The sequence below is a fragment of the Trachurus trachurus genome (assembly GCF_905171665.1).
Source record: "Trachurus trachurus genome assembly, chromosome: 10".
In the NCBI taxonomy this organism is placed as follows: Eukaryota; Metazoa; Chordata; class Actinopteri; order Carangiformes; family Carangidae; genus Trachurus; species Trachurus trachurus.
Genome location: NC_139894.1, coordinates 26,391,992 through 26,411,160, shown reverse-complemented (window position 1 = coordinate 26,411,160; position 19,169 = coordinate 26,391,992). Strand labels below are relative to the sequence as shown.

The window sequence follows — 19,169 nt, the reverse complement described above, 5'->3', positions numbered from 1 at the left end:
TTTTTCCTCTGCTCAACAGCTCAAACTTGTGAGTACAGTTACTGTGGAGAGACCGCACTTCTGCTGGTGAAACGCATAACGCTGGCCTGGGTTATTGATTTTTGCAATGTCCATAGGTCCAGTAGCTCAGGGAACATTGAGCAATACCTGTCTTCCATTAAGGGGACTTAACCTCCCAGTACCGTAGCTCGTCCACCCTTCATTGACCAATCAGCACCCATGCTTTTAGCAGCACTCCTGTGGACTGCACTGGGTAAACACAAGTGTCTGCTTCAATGTTTGTCATTGCCAGTTGCCTAACCATTTATCAGCAGTAGGTAAGCATCTGGTGAGCTGGGATCTATTTGACCTGAGTGGGTATTAGAAGTCACAGATTTTACTGTCAAGATTTCTCTTCTCCCCTCTCTCCTCTGCTGCTGAGTGACTCCACATTTAGAGCTTATGGTGCAATGTTGACTCCACACAGTAATATTCCTGCAAACCTCAAGCGAGGAGGTGAAACACCACTACCCTATTTCCCTGGGGTCCCCTCCTCCTCTCTTGCCTCCCTCCCCAGGAGATGTCACTCCCCTGGCTGCATGAGGCGGGACTGGAGCTCGATTCTAGGGGCAAGGAGAGGGCAGATCCTATGTAGAAACACTGGGGACAGAGAGGGGAGGAGTTAAAACACTGCTCTGCTCACTGTACATGCCAGCATAGTCAATTAGTGCTGAGCAGACTGGTGAACCAGAGTTTCGAGGCTGCAGTTCACGGGGTCAGTAAATGTGATTTGACGTTTACCTGCGCTTCATGTGCAACCGACCTGCTGAGCGCGTTCCCTGCAGAGCCGAGCTGGGAGGAAAGTACTTCTGACAGCCTTCTTATTTCAGTTGTCTGAACTTGGACCAGTCATATCCACACTCATTCTAACAGGTAGGTGCATGGCATGCCTCTAATTCAACTCAAATAGCTTAATGTTAAATGTTGATACAGTAACTGTGCATAAATTTAGAACAACCAGTACAGAAACTTATTGGTCAGACTGTTGTTGGTGAACCTGAAGTTCTGCAGAGAAAATCAGCATGTTCAGTGTAAGACATGTGCTGCATGCTGCTCTCACTGCACAATGTGAACGACTCATGACAAGTTTGGGATAATCATGCATATTCAAATTATACCTGACAACTGTTATTACTGCGCTTTATATTGTAATTTTCCCCGTGCATTGGACTTTCACTCGAACTCTGATTTGGGTCATTTAGGTCATCAGCTATCCTCTCAGAGACGCTGTTTCATGGTCCACATTGTGATGTTAATGAGCTGTCACATCCAAAACTCATTTCCCTTGCTGTACACATTCTCACTGGAATGGAGATCATTGAATATTTGAACGGTCGTCAGTGTAAATTTACGGTCCTGATAATCAAAGTCTAGGTTCAAAGAAGGAGCCTTCACTTCAAAAGCAAGCTAGAAACTATTCAGTGGGGAGGTGGCATGCTTTATTCCTTTCATCATTTTGTATTTATGCAAAAATTTTAGACCGCATTCCTCACCAATCCTACAAATGAAAAGAGACACTCTTACATACAAGACAATGAAAACAAAGGACTTTTTAAATGTAATTAGGTAAGAGAGCTTTGGAATGTCTTTATTGTGCCATATTGGAGCATTCATGGTCTGCTTATGAATGCAGCCCTTTGAGTACTTAGATCTGCACCGTAACTCCAAACAATGGACTTTAATGGGGATACTTACTGTATGAACTTTACCACACTACAGCCCTTGGCGGCATTCCTAAACGCATGTAATAGTTTGTAGGGTTAATATTGCTCTCAACGGCTCTAACCCCACCTTAGTTTCCCCTCATATGTTATGCAACTGACTTTTCAGCATTTTTCAACAAGCTGCAAAAGCTGTGAAAGCAGGTGGGGCTAAATCAAACGCTGCGTTCAAGGGGGCTGATTTCACAATTCTTGCACCTGCTGTGTGAAAAGTGTGGAAAATGTTTACGCTCAAATAGAAACTAGTGGTGATGATTGGATGAGAGCTACAGCCTGATTTCTCTTCTCTCTCTTCCAATGTGACAGCACAGTCCACACATGTCCCCAAAACTAAACTTTATAAAACTGATGTTTATACAGTAAAGTAGGTCAGAACTTGTACAGGTATTTTGACACATCTCCCCTCTCTCTCTCTCCCTGTCAGACAGCGTCAACATGCTGGAGCAGGTTCTGTCCTTTGGTCGCTCCTTGGTGCGCAGGAAAGTGGTTGACCTGAGCAACCTGGAGGACTCTAAGCTGTGCCGATGCCTGGGGACGGTCGACCTCATTGCACTGGGAGTGGGCAGCACTCTAGGCGCCGGTGTGTACGTGCTGGCTGGGGAGGTGGCCAAGGGAGACTCCGGCCCTAGCATCGTCATCTCCTTTCTTATTGCTGCCCTGGCCTCCGTCATGGCCGGCCTCTGTTACGCTGAGTTTGGGGCCCGCGTCCCCAAAACAGGCTCCGCTTACCTGTACAGTTATGTGACTGTAGGAGAGGTATGGGCCTTCATCACCGGTTGGAATCTAATTCTGTCATATGTGATTGGTGAGTCACTGAAAATCTCCATATACAGTAGATCAGACATTTGATGACTACGCTTTGTCTTCATGGCTGCTCTTTGTCCTCTCACAGGTACATCCTCAGTTGCCAGAGCTTGGAGCGGCACTTTTGATGAAATGATAGGAGGACACATAGAGGTATTCTGCAAAACCTACTTCAGCATGAACGCTCCTGGTCTGGCTCAGTACCCTGACTTCTTCGCCGTCTGCCTGATACTGCTGCTCTCTGGTAAGGCAGCGAATAAAGAATCATAACAGTCAGATTCAATATGAGGCTGCGTAGAAAAAAAAAGGGAATTAGGCTTGGTACATTTTGTTTTAAACCGCTGAACTTCATGATCCACAGCTGGCACAACCTAATAAAGAGATGGCAGGATGTTGTAGTGAAGTGAGTTGATAACAGGGCAGGGTACAGTACATGCACGCTGGAGGCCAGGGTTTTGTGAGTCTACTGGGAGCTCACATTCACCCCCTTACTTTGTAAAAAAAAAAATTAAATACCCTGATCATTTTGTCTTCAGCAGCTCCCTCTTTCCCACAGTTCATACGACTTCTCAGGCCACTAAGATCCTCCACTGCAGCAGCAGGAGGTTTAGTATCATCAGAAGCCATTGATGAGTGAGAGTGCATTTTCATTTCTTATGGGCAGATTCACAACAGTGCTGGTTTCAGTCCAAGTTTACGACCTTGAGGCTAAAACTGAAAACTTATTCATGCGTTGAATCAATTGTCCTGCCAATACTATGATTGCATTAGGTCAGTATGACCCAGGAAGAATCCACCAGTGTTTATGTGACAGATGTACAACTTATGTAATGTCTATTCATCAAAATAACATAATCTCCCTGTTTATGTGAAAACATGGAAGACAAATAATGGCTCGATTGTATCCCTCGTTTCATGTGGCCTGAAAGACCCCAAATAATTTTCAGGGACATTTATACATTTAAAATCAACTTACATCCTCCTCCAGAGTGATCAGCAGGTCAAAACATTCTTTGGTGCATGAATAATTACATTGCAGCTGCTCTCATGCTAGCACACAAAACTAAGATGCTCACCATGGTCAGCGTCACACTTAGCAGCAGCATGTAAGCGTTCTTGTTGCCTCTGTCCTTGTTCAGGGCTCCTGTCGTTCGGGGTGAAGGAGTCGGCGTGGGTCAATAAAGTCTTCACTTCCATTAACGTGCTCGTGCTCTTGTTCGTCATCATCTCCGGATTTGTCAAAGGAGACACGTATAACTGGAAGATACCTGAAGAATCCCTCATAAATGTCACCATAGTCAGGAGGTATGACATGTAGTGAAATAGTTCAGCTCTTCTGGTTTATTACACAGACGTTTATTTGCTAAATGTGTGTCAGAATCAAAAATGAATCGGTTTGCTTCCTCAAATGAGACAGTAGGCAGCTCATACTTACATCTTTAGTCCATGTGTTGTTTTAAAGTCACAGTTTGCATGTTTCAGGAACTTGTCAGTCACGGCTAATGTCAGCAGTGATTATGGGGTTGGAGGATTTATGCCCTACGGCTTCAGCGGGACCTTAGCTGGAGCTGCCACCTGCTTCTATGCTTTTGTTGGATTTGACTGCATTGCAACAACAGGTGAGCCTTTGATAGGTTGTGATTTTGTTTGATTTCAAATTTCCATAAACTAAATGTAAATAAATCTCTGTGTGTCTGTGTGTGAAAGGTGAGGAAGTGAAGAACCCCCAGAGAGCCATCCCCATCGGCATCGTGGTGTCGCTGACCGTGTGTTTCCTGGCGTACTTTGGCGTGTCCGCGGCGCTCACCCTCATGATGCCCTACTACCTGCTGGATGAGAAGAGCCCCCTGCCCATGGCTTTTGAATATGTAGGTTGGGGCCCTGCCAAGTATGTGGTCGCTGCAGGCTCGCTATGTGCCCTCTCCACCAGGTAACCAACTGTTTCAACATGAGATGCTTTTGTGGAACAAACTATCAATATTTATGGCAGATGAAGTTAGTGTTCTGTGAAGTTAGCAGAGTTTACGACTTAAATTTCACATTGTTGTGCATTTTATAAATAATGGTAATAATGGTGAATGAGATATGGTCAAAACTCTGACCATAAATCTCTGTCAGTGTCTTGTTATTGGATTGATTCCTGTTGCTTATCGGGGTGTGGTGGGTGCAGTGCTTTCCTGTTTTGAGATACCTGCATGTCCATATACTAATTAATTTATACGCAAGGTTTTCTAAATAAGGTGGGCAAGGGTGTCTCAAAATGATATATTGGTGTGATGTAATTCTGTCTTTCTTTCCTGGAGGTTTCAGCCTCTTATCTGTTTTCTGTCAACAAACTCTGTTGGATGTTTATCACCAACTCATCCCATGATCTGATCTCATGTGGATATTATCAAATTGGACAGTTAATTAAATCAAATCAGCTAAATCTTAGATAAGCCATTGCTGAAGGTTAATGCTGTTTAGGGCCACTGGCAGATTTACGAAACGACCAGTTGCCACAATTTCGGCCAGTTGTCAAACTGCTTTTGTCTATTTGTTGTTTGTTCTGATGTTTTGAACTGAATGGGAAATGTAATGATTCAAGGGCTCGTGGATCATTTTATCAACCACAGGACATTCCTTTCAAACATGAAAAACAAACATCAGTCACATGTAATTATGCTCTCAGAGCACCTCCATTAATTTAAGCTGGTACGAACAAGACAGATAGAGATGATGACACTGTGGGACCATTACAGACAGGAAAGAAAGACATTCATTGGTTTTAATCATGCTCTGAAGCTTTGATGATGTGACTGTAGGCGTGTGATTGTCTGTGTGTGTGTGTGTGTGTGTGTGTGTGTGTGTGTGTGTGTGTGTGTGTGTGTGTGTGTGTGTGTGTGTGTGTGTGTGTGTGTGTGTGTGTGTGAGAGTGTATCTGTGTTTGGGGCTCTTGACTAACGTGTTGGCCTTGCATGTCTCTGCTGTCTCATGCAGTCTGCTGGGCTCCATTTTCCCTATGCCTCGTGTAATCTATGCTATGGCAGAGGATGGGGTGCTTTTCAAAGGCTTAGCCCGAATCAATCCTAAGACGAAGACCCCACTTATTGCCACTATGAGCTCCGGTGTAGTAGCAGGTGAGAGCCGGGGAGCGTCAAAGTGAGATCACTCCTGCTAAACTTTCTCCACCAATCAACTGTGAAAGATGTTGTCGGGACGCAGATGAATCTGTTGGTTCCTCTGCCTCCTAAATGTCTTGAACTTCAGTCATCCAAAAAATTGAACTGCTGTAAAAAAAAATAACAAAAAACAAACTTCAAACAGAATTTAAGTTACACATCTTGTTGGAGGTTTTCCCATCCCAACATGTTGTTCTTTCACAGTTGTATAGGTGTCATGTTTTCTTTCCCAGAATGCCCTCAACTTAACCATGAACCCTCTTCTCCCTAGCCTGTTGGGCTCCATGTTCCCTCTGCCGCGCATTCTCTTTGCCATGGCACGAGATGGTATTCTGTTCAAATTTATGTCCAAAGTGAGTAAGCGCCAGTCGCCTGTGGCTGCCACCATGGCGGCAGGTACCACTGCGGGTAAGCTCTCGAGACAAGGACTCGCCTCTCATGAGGGTGTATCGTGGCCTTGTTTGGCGTTTTGAATTGATATCTTTGTCAGGTGGTGGTGACTGCATGTTGGTGATGGTGTTTCTAAAAGCATGTGACAAAACCATTACACTTATTATCATTAAGTCCCCCCACCCCCTCCCTCCCCTATTTGAATAATTTTCTTGTGCTCACCACTTCAGTCCACAAGTTCTTCTGGCCACTTTTGTTTTAAATGATAAAACTGAAGAAAATGATCTCAGCACACTTAGATCTATGCAATCTCACTTTTGATGCCTCCAGCACCTTAGCAAAGAACCAGCCGGGTGAAGTGGCAGCCCCTTTTTGCATACATTTTAAATGATAAAAAAAGATTGAATTAGTAACTAACTACACATGCTTTGTAGTTGAGTAGCCATGTTAACAGCATGGCTCTACAGGAAGTCAGTCAGACAGTTGGTCCATCTCTTCAGTCTAGACTAGGATTTGTTTTGGTATACCAGTATTGACCATATCCAGGATATTTTACAAAATGCAACACTGATACACTGTGACTTCTCAGTGATTAGACTGTGACTGTGACATGTGACTTAGAGAGTTGTTATGTAATGCGTGTATTTAAAGTTTTATGCTGGAATGCCATTTGGCTCTTTCACACTAATGGCATAGCATTTTTGTCTCACAGGAGTCTTAGTTGTGTTTTTCTTTTAACACAGTCATCTCACTTTCATGAAATTCAAACAATCTGGTCTTTGGAGACTGTTGTGGTGCTCATACAGTGTTAATAATGTCTACTTCTAAAGCTTTCCTGCTCAGTGGGATCCAGGTGCACAGTACATGGTAACATCCTGCTCACTGTACTCAGGTGTCGGGGGCTAGAGGACCTGCGGGGGTTGAATGACCTGCTGTAGTAGCTGGCTGCTGTGAACCCTGGGAGGGTACAGGCCATGTACTGAACACCTGACAGCAGTGTTCAGGGGAGCTTTTCTTTCTTATTCTTTGTTTTAACGCAATGTTGAGGGGAGCAGCGGACATACCGCTGCTCTGTGTTTGAACTGCACCGCTGTGATCAGCTCCACACTGGAGTCTGGTGCTGAGATACAGCAGGGGGCAACACCACAGTGTATCTCACATCAAACGACACATGGTATGGAGATGGTTACAGCTGTTGGATGCATCCAGTTCTATTGTGTCTTTGTGTCAAAACATTTCTGCATGACGTTTAATTTGCATCTGTTCATGTGTTTTTGTTGGATGGTGCAGTTTTCTGCTTTATAATTGAAAAAGTATTATTGTTGCACTACTGTATGTGTGTGTAAATGACTGTTTTTATGTATTTAAACAACTTCTCTAGTAATCAGTATGTATTTCTTGTAAATCTCCTCTCAAATGTGAACATGTTTGTGTTAATCTTGTTTTTCTACTTGCTGCAGCCATCATGGCTTTCCTGTTTGACCTCAAAGCCCTGGTTGACATGATGTCCATTGGGACGCTGCTGGCCTACTCGCTGGTTGCTGTGTGTGTACTGATTCTCAGGTGGGCACATTTATAGAAAATAACCAAAAATATCACTGAAGGCAGACTTCTTTTATTGTGAAAGTGCTTCGTTAACAGCTTTTCTACAAACCCGCAGGTATGATTACCCAGTTTGCGAAACGTACTCTACCCCTCATGTTGTGGCATCACACTGGTGATGTAAGAGCTGTGAATGCTCCCATTGTGTGAACGTTAAGTGGCTGCTTGAGTGAACGAAGGTGTTTACTTAAGTTTCTGCACTTGCTAAACTCTGTACACCTCTGTTGGTCGCACCGAGGCGATTCATCACCACAGCCGCAGCAAACACCAACACTCTGTTCCTCCTCTGGTTTCAACCAGATTTATCAGCCTCACCCATTTCATAAAGTTAACAAAACCACCCCAGGCTATTTCACAGTGTATATAGATAGATAGACAGAGACTTATATAACCAGTGCTACTTATAGCCACTGAAAACACTGAGCACTTTTCAGGCTATGAAAGCAGCAACTTCTGACCCATTAACCTCTGCTGTCCTTCAGGTACCAGCCAGATGGATCCATGGAGCGGCGTGCGGGGACCAATGAGCGGGATTACCTGTCCTCTGAAGAAGGCGAGTCAGACCTGACAGAGTCAGAGTCCCACCTCAACATGCTGAAGGGCGGCAGCTCCACCCTTCAGACTGTCCTGCACCCTCCTGTCCAGCCCTCGGAGCATTCCTCCAGCGTGGTCAACATGTCGATCTGTGTGCTAGGTAGGCGGGGACAGATTAACAACCTTCTCATTTCTGCTCTTAGTCTGATTTTCTGATTGTCTGATTGTCTGAAAATACCTGTTGTCCAACCACAGTGCTCGTGGTGTGTGTGATGAGCTATCTCACCACGTACCACATCGGCTCCATCCTCAGTATGAAAGTGTGGGTCCTGGCCGTGCTGACCCTGTGCCTCCTCATCTTCAGTGGCTGCGTCTTCATGGTCTGCAGGCAGCCGCAGACCAGCAAGAGGGTCTCCTTCATGGTGTGTATGAGTTCAATATGTCTGATGTAGCTCTGCATCATGAAATGAGGATATAACAGCTGAAGTTGTTGCATGCTTGTCGTCATCACAGGTCCCTCTTCTGCCGTTTCTGCCCATTCTCAGTATATTTGTCAACATTTACCTCATGGTTCAGCTGAGTGGAGACACCTGGATACGTTTCTCTGTGTGGATGGCTGTGGGTGGGTGTCAGCTGCAGGTCCTAATGATTATGAAAAGCCATGACGGCTGTGATGTAACTTTTTTGTGTCTTTAGCTAATTTGACAGTGTGCTGAGAGTGTGCAGTGACCTCCTGTTGCTCTGTTGTGTCTTAGGCTTCCTGTCACTTCAGTTTTTGTGTTCAGTAAACAAACTAGACATTGCATGTTAAGTACTTTAGAAATGCTGGCAGATACATGTTGTTTGGACAAAGCCAGGCTAGCTGTTTCTCCCTGCTTCTAGTCATTATGCATTCATATGTAATGAACTGATCTGAAAATCTTTTCAATCTTTTCATTTAACTCTCAGAAAGAAAACAAATCACTCCCCACAACCTCCAACTATTCCTTTAATCGCCTGTGTATTTTTTTTTTCAGGCTTCCTGATCTACTTTGGCTACGGCATGTGGCACAGTGTGGAGCGCCAGCGCCAGCTCCAGCTCCAGGGTCCTGTGAACAGCACTAAGGCCGCGAAGGAGAGCAGCAAGAGCAGCAGGGAGAAGCAGGTTGGCAAAGGTGCAGTAGGAAAAGACCAGGAGCGCTTCATCTTCCCAGAGAAAACCAGCCAGTGTTAAAGTTCACCAGCTCGTTCACAGACTCTGTGAGGCAACAGATGCATGAAAGCACACAGCAGCTCTGCCTTGATGCACCTGTACACACTGCTTCACCGTTGCGTGCCTCAGCCAGGGGCTCATTCGAGTCTGCATAGGCAAGCGTCAGTTTTCCTGTATCAGAGAGTCTCGTGACGTGAAGCCGCTCTGTCACTGTGACGCATCACGTAGGTCACATTGTACTTCATGGACAGCATGAGGGCAGTATTGAACGGACAGGTAACACTGAGCGATGTTCATTTCCTTTAACACTGAAGCAGTCGTAGCAAGACCGCAGCAAAGCTTTTACTCTTTCAGTATGGACTTGACTTCTAATTACATGACACACGTGTTGTCTTTTCTGTCAGTTATTACAGCCTTATCAAATTTGTACGGTTGGATTTTTAGTCTTTGGAAACTGTGCTATCATTTAATGGTCGGGGGATTTTACTAGATTTGATCCATCAGTTATGTGTTAGTATTGTAGGTAATGGTAGTTTGTGGTAAAAGCACTTGTTGTTTTCCTACATGAATGCATGAGGCAGAGAAAGGACCAGTGTTAGGTTAAAGATGTGTTGTCTAAACCTATTATTTTAGAGCTATTACTGAATGTGCATGATTGTTTCATATGCATAACTGTGATAATTTTGACACTGTATAAAAATGATAAAGACACTGCCACATTTAGACCAATGTACAAAATGTCAAATAGTTTTACAGGCACTTAACATGTTGTGACTCGACTCCGTTTTTTGTGTCAGCGACCTGAACGTCAGCCAGATGCTGGTGGGAGGTTTCAGGCTTCTGTGGATGTTATGTAACATCTCGTATCTTTCTTAACTGCAGTTATTGAGTTCTCCATAGCTGTTGTGGTGGTTTTACTCAGCACATGTTTACTTCTCTGTTGTTGTTTTTGGTTGTATTGTACGTATGAACTGTTACAGTCTGGATTAGAAGATTGTTATTGAGGCAGAACTCTCCTGAAAAAGTATTTGTAGCTCATTACTGTAGTAGATTGTGTTTTCATTTTGATACAGCTGCAGATTTGCTGATGATATAACGTCATGAAATGAAAAGTAGAGTACTTTTATACCTAACAAGAAGCACAGCAATTAATTACAAGTGAAAGTATTATATAAGAAAATGTTCGTTTTGTCACATAAAGTAGATGTAATTGGCGTCCGTCCAGGTTTCTTCTCTTTGTGTTCAGTGTCTCACTTCAGTGACTGGAGTCTTGCTTCATAACCAGCCTGAAGAGACTATTTGTTCTGTACACTTCCCTCTGGGCTTTTAGGGGCCACCTGCATTTCTGAGCTACCAGCTGTACTATCTCTCTTCTCTGACAGTGTTTTACACCTTCAGCTGAAATCCTTCACTCTTACAGACGTTAGATGCTGCAGCTGTAGGGCATGGGAACTGATCAGTCAGGTTGATCGACACGTGCAGTGCTGTGGTTTGATAAATGTGGAACAAAGTCTGAGGCTGGTCTCAGTGGGAGTGAGGTGGGTATTCTACATGAGCCACCTACGGTAGAGTCATCCACCGATGTTACAGGATGAAGTGCATCGGTGTGACCATGATGTCAGTGATAAAGCTTCACTTGTTCCAGCTGTGCAGACAAAAACAATAAAAGTATTTTCCAAAAATAATCTGTTTATTGATTTATTTCTTATTTCACCACCATAAGAGGTTAAATATAAGGAATATTTCAGAATCCATGGAACAGACTTCAGTGAATGTTACCTGGAAAGTTTTATACATAGTGCCACCATGTGGCCAAATAAAAAAGATTGTGTGTGTGTTTTTTCCCCCTCTTAAGTTACCTAAATTTCTTAGGTACCATCGTCATCATCATCATCATCATCATCATCATCATCATCATCATCATCATCATCATCATCATCATCATCATCATCAGGTATGTGCTGGGTGATAAAGATTGTCTTTGGAGCAGGTTCTGTAAAAAGTGATGACATATTATCAATATGAGGTTTCAAAACATTAAAATACATTGGAATAGCTCTAAAGCAGTGGTCATGAGTTTGTCCTCCTTTAAATTTGACAGAAATTAAAGTCATAGTATAAGGTCAAGAATTTTTGGACAAAGTTTAGATAAAAAAAGATGCCATTAATGAGAGAGGCTCTACATATATAATACATATTTGGAACCAGTTATAATTGTAGCTATTTTTACACAACCAAATTAAATAAACTAAAGTAAAAGATAACGTAGATATTATATGGCTACAACGGAACGGAGCTATGTCAATAACAAATTGCAGAAAAGTGCTTTTAAACTTTTACAGGTTGCAACTCTGGCCACACCCTGCTTAGTGATGTCACAACATGTAGTTTCACTGAGGATTTAAAGGAAAAACAGCTGTTACATCACTGAGTAGGACGTGGACAGGTGGGCAACACATTGAAGCGTGAATTCTTCAGGACAGATGCAGCTGCAGCTTTCTGAACTCCTCTCTACGTTCCACACACAGATCCTCCAGCAGAGGGCACCGGAGCATGAGTTTCCACTCGGTGTCTGAGGAGAGAGAGAAAACAGAGGAGCTCTTTAGTTATTTTCCCTTTTCCTCTCAGTGTGTGTGGAGGATGGAGCTGGAGATCTGAACGGGGCAGCTGGAGTCTGACCCTCTTTCCCTCTGAGCTTGTCACCAAACTCCCTGATCTCTGAAGAGGAGTCTCTCCCCTGACATCCCAGCAGCACACCATGAAGACCTGGCTTGTGCTTTGCCTGGCACTGCTTTGGCTGGAGCTCCACAGTGGTGAGTAAGTCTCCACATCTGTCTCGTACATTTATGAGTGAATAAAACAACTGCTATTTTCATCACAAGATCTTGAGTACATCCTGGGGGTGGTGGGAGGATTAGATAATCTAAACTTGTACAAATAGTGTGTGTGTGTGTTGGGGGGCAGCAGTGTGTGTGATGGCCGTGGAATGGGAGGTGCTTTCACAAAGAAACAAATCTCATTCTCAAACATCAAAGGCGAACATTAGATTTTTGCATGATTTTGTCAGGAAGACAAAACGCCAGCAGCCATATTTTTTACAATGCATGTGAGTTGCAAACGGTTGCTGAAGGGCTGCAATGCATGAACGTCCACGGGTTTCTGCAAAGTGTTTCTGCAGACCAAGTGAAAGCAGCTGGGTCTGAGGCACGCAACAGGCGTTTCTAATTAACTGGCCTTTACTGTTGACCTTTTTTTCTCCTCATTAATGCTGCACTGAAGAAGAAACCAACAATCCCTGAAAGTTTGTTTTTCCTCTCTGGTTTTCGGTGTTGTGTGCCCACTGAGAAAAGGAGACAGAAAGAAAGAAAGAGGCTTGGTTCTGTGGGTTCTGGACATTTTGTGCCAGGAACAAGGATTTCACACTTCCTGTTCAACTGTTGTCACAGCTGGGGGAAACACAAAGAGCAGCTCACTGTTCCCCACCAGTCTGACCCTCTGCTGTTTCAGCCAGGAGTCGGATCTGCTGATCCAGAGCAGTAACAGGAGATGTTTCTGAGTCTGACTTGTCTTTGTTTTCCTCATTATTATTTCTTGCCCCCTGCCCCCTCCTTCTCCTCTTCCTGTGTGTATCCAGGTGACTGCCAACAAGTCAAGCGGAGAAAAGATGTAGGAGAGAACCGCATCAGGCCAGGGGGGAAACGGGTGAAGGTCCGACAACCCAAACCTAAGGATGGAGGGGTGAGAGGCCAGTCCCTGCTCACCCAGGTCTTAGATAAAGGCCGCTTCCTTCGCCTGGGCCAGACCACCAACCTGCCTCCTGGGAGGAACATAGAGCTGCGCTGCAAAGGCAACAACATCGGGTGGTCGTACCCAACCTACCTGGACACCTTCAACGACTCGCGCCTCAGGTGCTTGAGCTGACACCAGCTGCCTGTCTGCCATGCTGGATGAAGCTGATGTGGATGTGAAGATCTTACATGTTGTTTCCTGTTCCCAGCATCAAGCAGAGTGACAAGTACAGTCAGCTGATCCTGACGTCCCCCTCTGCTGCTGACACAGGAGCCTACAGCTGCTGGGTGGTCGTGTGCGATGGGACAGAGTGTGAGAAGGACCACGACCGGGCCTACGTCTCATACATCTACTTCACAGGTGATGTTTGTTTTTTGTTTTGTTTTTTTTATCAGTGAGGGATATAGTTAAAAGCTGCACCCAACAAGCATCTCAAAGCTTGTGACATGTACAAACACAACATCCAGCAACCACAGCTTTGGTTTCAAACAACAAAGCTCCCTGTAGGGAATTTTCCTATTTTTTACTTTTTATTTTTTAATAGAAGAATAACTTTATTTGTGCCTGCAGGGAATTGTTTTTATTTTATTTTAGAAGTAAAGAAGAAGAACTTTATTTGTCCTCGCAGGAATTATTTTTAATAGAAGAACTTCCCCATAATTCCCCACAGGGAGTTTGTTTTTAGAAGAAGAACAAGAACTTTATTTGTCCCCATAGGGAAATTGTTTTTCATTAATAATCAGCTGGTGAACACGGTGACACACTAAAGAGCCAAGGAGCCAAGGAGCCAGATGTTTTTCTCATCGGTTGGTGGAGACCAAAATAGAGCTAAAAAAAAGATTTACCTGAGTCAGGTGGATGCAAACATGACAGATGAATGACAATGTGACCCTGCGTTCACAGGTTGTGTAATTGGATACTACATGTAATACTTACGGTATGTCAACTCTATATGGTGATGATATGGAAGTGTTGTGCTTACAACAAAGAAGTTATCAAATTGAAGTTGACGCCTTTGGTTGGAATAAAAACATAGTAGAGCATGTGCATCTGTTTCTATGTAATGACTCACTCAGATATGTCTCCCTGAAAAGCTGTTCTGTATTAAACAATGACTCAGCTGGCTGAGGTTTCATTCAGTGCTGTTTTTTGTTGTTTGTTTCATATCCACATTTTTAATTTGACACGATGCAAACACACACTACATCAACAGTCACTATTGTTTTAGAAAGTTAAGTTCTGCTCAGTCTTTTAGGAGAAAGACTAAGATTGAGATGATTTTACTCTGGAGGATAAGACTTATAGCTCAAACTATCACCAATTTCACTTTTAAAAATGTTAGTCCTCCTGAGTTTCAGTTTTTTAATTACAATGACAATAAAATAGTAACGATGTCTTGTTTTCTCTGAGCAGACAAAGACAACCTCTTCGTCCCTTCAGCCATCCACTTTGAGATCGTGTACCTGCGCCCAGACAGAGCTGCCGTGGTGCCCTGTCGTGTGACCGACCCGCTGGCCAAGGTCACCCTGCACAGAGAAGTCCCTGCAGAGGAGGTCCCAGCCAACAGCACCACGGTGACCTATGACCCCACCAAGGGCTTTGTCCTGCAGAGCCCCACTCAAGATCTCCAGGGCGTCTACTACTGCAAGGCTGTGACCAGGGGCACCCCCCAGGTCTCCACAAAGTACCAGCTGCTCTACGTGGAGGGTAGGAGCACAGCAGTCACACGACATATCAATATGGTGATAAATACAGTAACACATTAAAGTGCTGCTCTGAGGGTTCTTAACTTCAACATTGAGCTTCATAAGTCACCTTGATGACTGAAAGTGCCAAGGAGCGCCATGAGAGGTGTTTTCACACAGCCATGAATCAAGTGGTGTGTACTCTGCTCCATCAGCTTCCAGGAAAAGCTAGTATTTCAGAGTTGTCAAAAGCCTCCTCACTCACTGGTGTGAACGTGGACACGTACCAGCTGAAATGGAAACACACAGTCTGGAGTTTACAGAAGGGGGGAGGAGGAATTTACTAAATGGAAAATTATGTGTGGTTTAGGTACAATGAAGCTGCCAGGGTATGTTTGACTGGCAGATGGAGAGAGAGAAGAGAGAGAGAGAGAGAGAGAGAGAGAGAGGGAGGAGGTTTCCTGTAACTGTTGTTGAAATTCCACAAATCAATCATCTATAAATCACATAGGTTTGTACACAAGCTTCTTGCCTTCATCAGCTCATATCAGAATAGTGACTCCTGACAGAGCGAGTGTGGATAGATGGACCACTCTCCATAAAGAAAACAGATTATACATATTTTCTTTTTTGTTTTCCTGCCTTGTGTCGACAGTTCCCAGCGGTCCACCGTTCGTGAGCTTAGAGGCGTCTCCAGAGTCTGTGAGAGGAGGAGAGAACGTCAACGTCACCTGCACCGTGCTGGGGGAGCCAGAGGTGGACGTGAACTTCACCTGGTTTTATCCTGGGCAGGTGAGTAAGAGGAGTAATGGGCCGATAATAACGAGATATCACCACCATCAATCAACTATGTGTCAGTGACGTGAGAGATTTACCATGTCAGCTCAGGTCCTTGCTGGTGTGACATCAGAATAACTGTATATAATGTCAGATAATTATCTGACATCAATTCTTGTCCACCGTGGGGTCGGGAGGCTTCGGCCGCTCAGCCCCCCGCCCCGCCTCTTGTACTCTCTGCCACAGGAAATAAAACATTCTCTCACCTCCTTCAAATCCCGCCTTAAAACTCACCTTTTCAGACAGACAGGGCTAGAATGACCTCACTGTTGAACTTCATTGCTGTTGCTGTATGTTTATTATTATGTTTTATACTATTTCAGTTGTTATGTTTTACACATTTGACCTTAAGTGTCCTTAAAGGTGCCTATAAATAAAATGTATTATAATTATATTATCAACTGCTAAATAAATTATCAAATAATATATACAGTAACAGTAGCCATGTTTGTTTTAATTTGCAGGACCGTCGTCCTGTTCACATCTTAACATCCTGGCGGCTGGTGAACAGGGGCATGGGCCACACCACGAGGGTCTCCCAAAGTGTCCTGACTGTAGAGGACATGGAGACCATTGACTTTGGAGACTACATCTGTAAAGCCAAAAACAAGCACGGGGAGACGATTCTGTCAATCAACATCATCTCCAAATAGTTCATCCAGCAGGTCCTGTGATATGTAATGGTTGATGTTGGAGTCTTTTGACATGTTTTTAAGAAACAGCTTTAACAGCCAACCAGAGAAATCAACATGTATATACATAAAACAGATGTATTTTTAGATTGAACATGGTAATAACAATAAAGATTTGCTAAGTACTTCACTGAAGTACTCATTCTGACTCATTTTGACATTTGAAACCATCAAGCTGCAGCTACATTTGATTTTTCAAAGGACCAGAGCAAGAAAAAAACAAGTACTTTTTATTGAAAGTTGATGTTCAGGAAATCTTACTGGATGACCTGATGATGCTCCCTCAGGCTCAAAGTTAAGAAAAGCAGATTCATTTTGTAGCAGGACAATGAGCTGGAACATGAATTGCAGTTATCTGAAGTCCAAAGAGGAGTGAGGAGTCATGACCTGCAGGGCTTTTCCACCAGTCAGCAGACCTCTAATCTACTCAACATCTCCTGGAAGATGTGATAAGAGAAAAGCCCAAACTGTTGCTTGCTTTGTGTGATTTTCTGCAGGAGTCTGTTTTAACACAGATTCATTGTCTGCAGAGAAATTGTGGATTTAATCCATTTAGCAAGCAGGGAGCAAAGCAGGTGCTGTACTCAACAAATATCGAAATAACAGACGCCAATTTAAATGTTGTACCTGGAGATGAACGTTTTTTGGTGGTGGGGTCATTATGGCTGAAGAAACATCAAACCACACTGACCACTACATTTAAATGACATAATGATGCTGGAGAGGAGCGGCAGCCTTCAGAGACCTGGTCTGGTTTTGCAGCATGTCATGAGGAGGGTCTGGTTTAAAGCTGAGCAGTGTGCAGGGCTGACATCCTAATGTGCTCCGTATGTGGAATGTGATCTGCAGGCCCAGAACTTATTTTGGTCCAGTGTAACAATTGCTGCAGTTCACAGTTTAGTTGTCGATTATTACGATTCCGAAAATACTTAAAAGCTTAAGGATATGAAGGTTTGCGCTGGACTGATGGTAAATATTCCATGGAGGTAAAACCTGCTGAGGCCAAGAGTTTCAGTCCCAGGAAAAACTGAATTTTTGAAACGGTAAGCAGGTAGGGTTTCTTCTGAATTAATAAATAAAATATGTGAACAAGAGTAACAAATGCTGACACTGACCATTTCACAGCTGTTCAACTTAAGGTTTAATACAAGACTTTATTTAATTGCATATTTTAAACAGGGTCAACACACCAATAATATCAATTCCACACAAAATACTCTGAGACATTTCCAAGATGCAGTGTCTCTGAAATGTACAAGCAAGGCTTCTTCTGGTCAAGACCCCAAATTTAAAGCTGCATTAGGAGGAGGGTTCAGTGAGGGGTGATTGACACGACTCAAACACATGCACAAAGACTCGGATTGGTCCCTTAGTCAAACAAACGTGAAAAACAAAACATGTTCGAGGCCAGAGATGATACGGTGCACGAATCCAACAGAAGCAACATATTTAAAAGCAAAATATGCCCTGAGGCGGGATCTGTATTCGTAGCTATTCTGAATTCAGACTTTCCATGGCTGTGGTCTCCAGAGACACAAAGAAGCCCTCTCTCACCCTGCAGGGCAGAATCTGCACATGTGTGTTTTTTTTATACTGCATATACTGTGTCTGTCTATGTGTGTGTGTGTGTGTGTGTGTGTGTGTGTGTGTGTGTGTGTGTGTGTGTGTGTGTGCGCGTGCATGCATGTGTGTGTGTGTGCACTCAGCTTCAGGAACAACAAGCCTCTGCCAACAACTACAAGTAACAAAAATAGTGTTTCATTAGATACAAGTCCTGAGATTTCCTTTTCCCTCATCCATAGTTTCAGATGTGAAAGGCGAAGAACAAGGTGGCCTTGCTTGTTAAGTGCGTCTGTGCAACATATTTTTTCTTACAGTCTGTAGCGTCCCTGTACAATAAGCGTTAAAGTCCATCCATTCTTGAAGGAGCCAAGGTCAGACTGCTGTGTTGCTCGGCAAAGAGGAAACAAACATGGCTCCATATTCGAGAAGGATAACTCAAACATCAGGGTCTGCTTCCTAGAAGCAGGGGCCCATCGTTATCTGGGGGAGACTGGGGGGCTAGAGAAGACACCGGAGCTGCGAGGTGACTGGAGGCTGAAGGAGTGAGAGGGGGAGGTGGAGCTGGGGGACTTGCGGGGGCTGCTCAGGTCTCCGTTATGGAGCTTCCACAGCAGCTCCTCGTTCTCCATGGACAAGCGCTTGTTCACCTTGGACTCCTTCTGCAGAGACTCATGCAGCATGACCTGCTCTGTGGACAGTTGTCTGTGGTGCATCAACACAAAAGACTAGTTAGAAATGATCTGGAGCATGAATATTCACACAGAGAGAAATTCAACCACTCAGCTTACTGTCTCATGTGCAGTATATTGCTAATTATTTAATGTCAAAAGTATAATTTAAATAAAGATATACAGATTAGGATTGCATAGCCTAAAGCACAAGGCTGGTGATATACAGTATTCAGTTATTATCAACAAATCCCACTAAAACAAAACCTGAATCTCTCTCAATTAACAAAAAAAACTTTAAAAAATTGTAATTTCCTTAAACCACTGAACATGGTACACTATAATAAATGTTATTCATGGTAGAGCATTGGAACCGCTTGTTTTGAAGGTGATGGCTTGTGTGAAACACATAGGATAAACAATAAGGATGACGCAGCCATTCAAGGGTTCATTGGGGCACAATGAACTGAGATAGATGGTTTCCAACACTTT

The 19,169-nt window shown here is 43.7% G+C and overlaps 3 protein-coding genes across 5 annotated transcripts in view; 2 read left to right on the top strand and 1 right to left on the bottom strand.

The window, feature by feature from the left end:
- The first annotated feature begins 304 nt into the window (after nt 1-304).
- Nucleotides 305-11,128, top strand: slc7a2 (solute carrier family 7 member 2). Its single transcript, XM_083980783.1, has 12 exons — nt 305-912; nt 2,185-2,565; nt 2,653-2,808; nt 3,704-3,869; nt 4,047-4,183; nt 4,272-4,494; nt 5,997-6,133; nt 7,576-7,678; nt 8,200-8,411; nt 8,507-8,673; nt 8,765-8,873; nt 9,268-11,128. Exons 2-12 carry the CDS (start codon nt 2,196-2,198, stop codon nt 9,462-9,464), a joined length of 1,977 nt encoding a protein of 658 aa, XP_083836909.1. The 5' UTR covers nt 305-912; nt 2,185-2,195; the 3' UTR covers nt 9,465-11,128.
- Nucleotides 11,129-12,056: 928 nt separating this feature from the next.
- Nucleotides 12,057-16,497, top strand: pdgfrl (platelet-derived growth factor receptor-like). The gene is made up of 6 exons (XM_083980100.1): nt 12,057-12,256; nt 13,078-13,351; nt 13,441-13,592; nt 14,646-14,939; nt 15,573-15,709; nt 16,219-16,497. Exons 1-6 carry the CDS (start codon nt 12,202-12,204, stop codon nt 16,405-16,407), a joined length of 1,101 nt encoding a protein of 366 aa, XP_083836226.1. The 5' UTR covers nt 12,057-12,201; the 3' UTR covers nt 16,408-16,497.
- Nucleotides 16,498-17,586: 1,089 nt separating this feature from the next.
- mtus1a (microtubule associated tumor suppressor 1a) overlaps nt 17,587-19,169 on the bottom strand; it is a 28,476-nt gene continuing 26,893 nt past the window's right edge. For all 3 annotated transcript variants that reach the window (XM_083980797.1, XM_083980796.1, XM_083980798.1), the window contains one exon: nt 17,587-18,711. In XM_083980797.1, coding sequence (XP_083836923.1) covers nt 18,486-18,711 — 226 coding nt within the window. In that variant the 3' untranslated portion in view covers nt 17,587-18,485. The remainder of the gene's footprint in view (nt 18,712-19,169) is intronic.

Coding starts and splice junctions, on each gene's coding strand:
- slc7a2 (XM_083980783.1), top strand. CDS start 2,196: ATGCTGGAGCAGGTTCTGTCCTTTGGTCGCTCCTTGGTGCGCAGGAAA. Junction 4,495..5,996: donor CTATGTGCCCTCTCCACCAG/GTAACCAACTGT, acceptor TCTTCTCCCTAG/CCTGTTGGGCTCCATGTTCC. Junction 8,874..9,267: donor CTCTGTGTGGATGGCTGTGG/GTGGGTGTCAGC, acceptor TTTTTTTTTCAG/GCTTCCTGATCTACTTTGGC.
- pdgfrl (XM_083980100.1), top strand. CDS start 12,202: ATGAAGACCTGGCTTGTGCTTTGCCTGGCACTGCTTTGGCTGGAGCTC. Junction 12,257..13,077: donor TTGGCTGGAGCTCCACAGTG/GTGAGTAAGTCT, acceptor GTGTGTATCCAG/GTGACTGCCAACAAGTCAAG. Junction 13,593..14,645: donor CTCATACATCTACTTCACAG/GTGATGTTTGTT, acceptor TTCTCTGAGCAG/ACAAAGACAACCTCTTCGTC.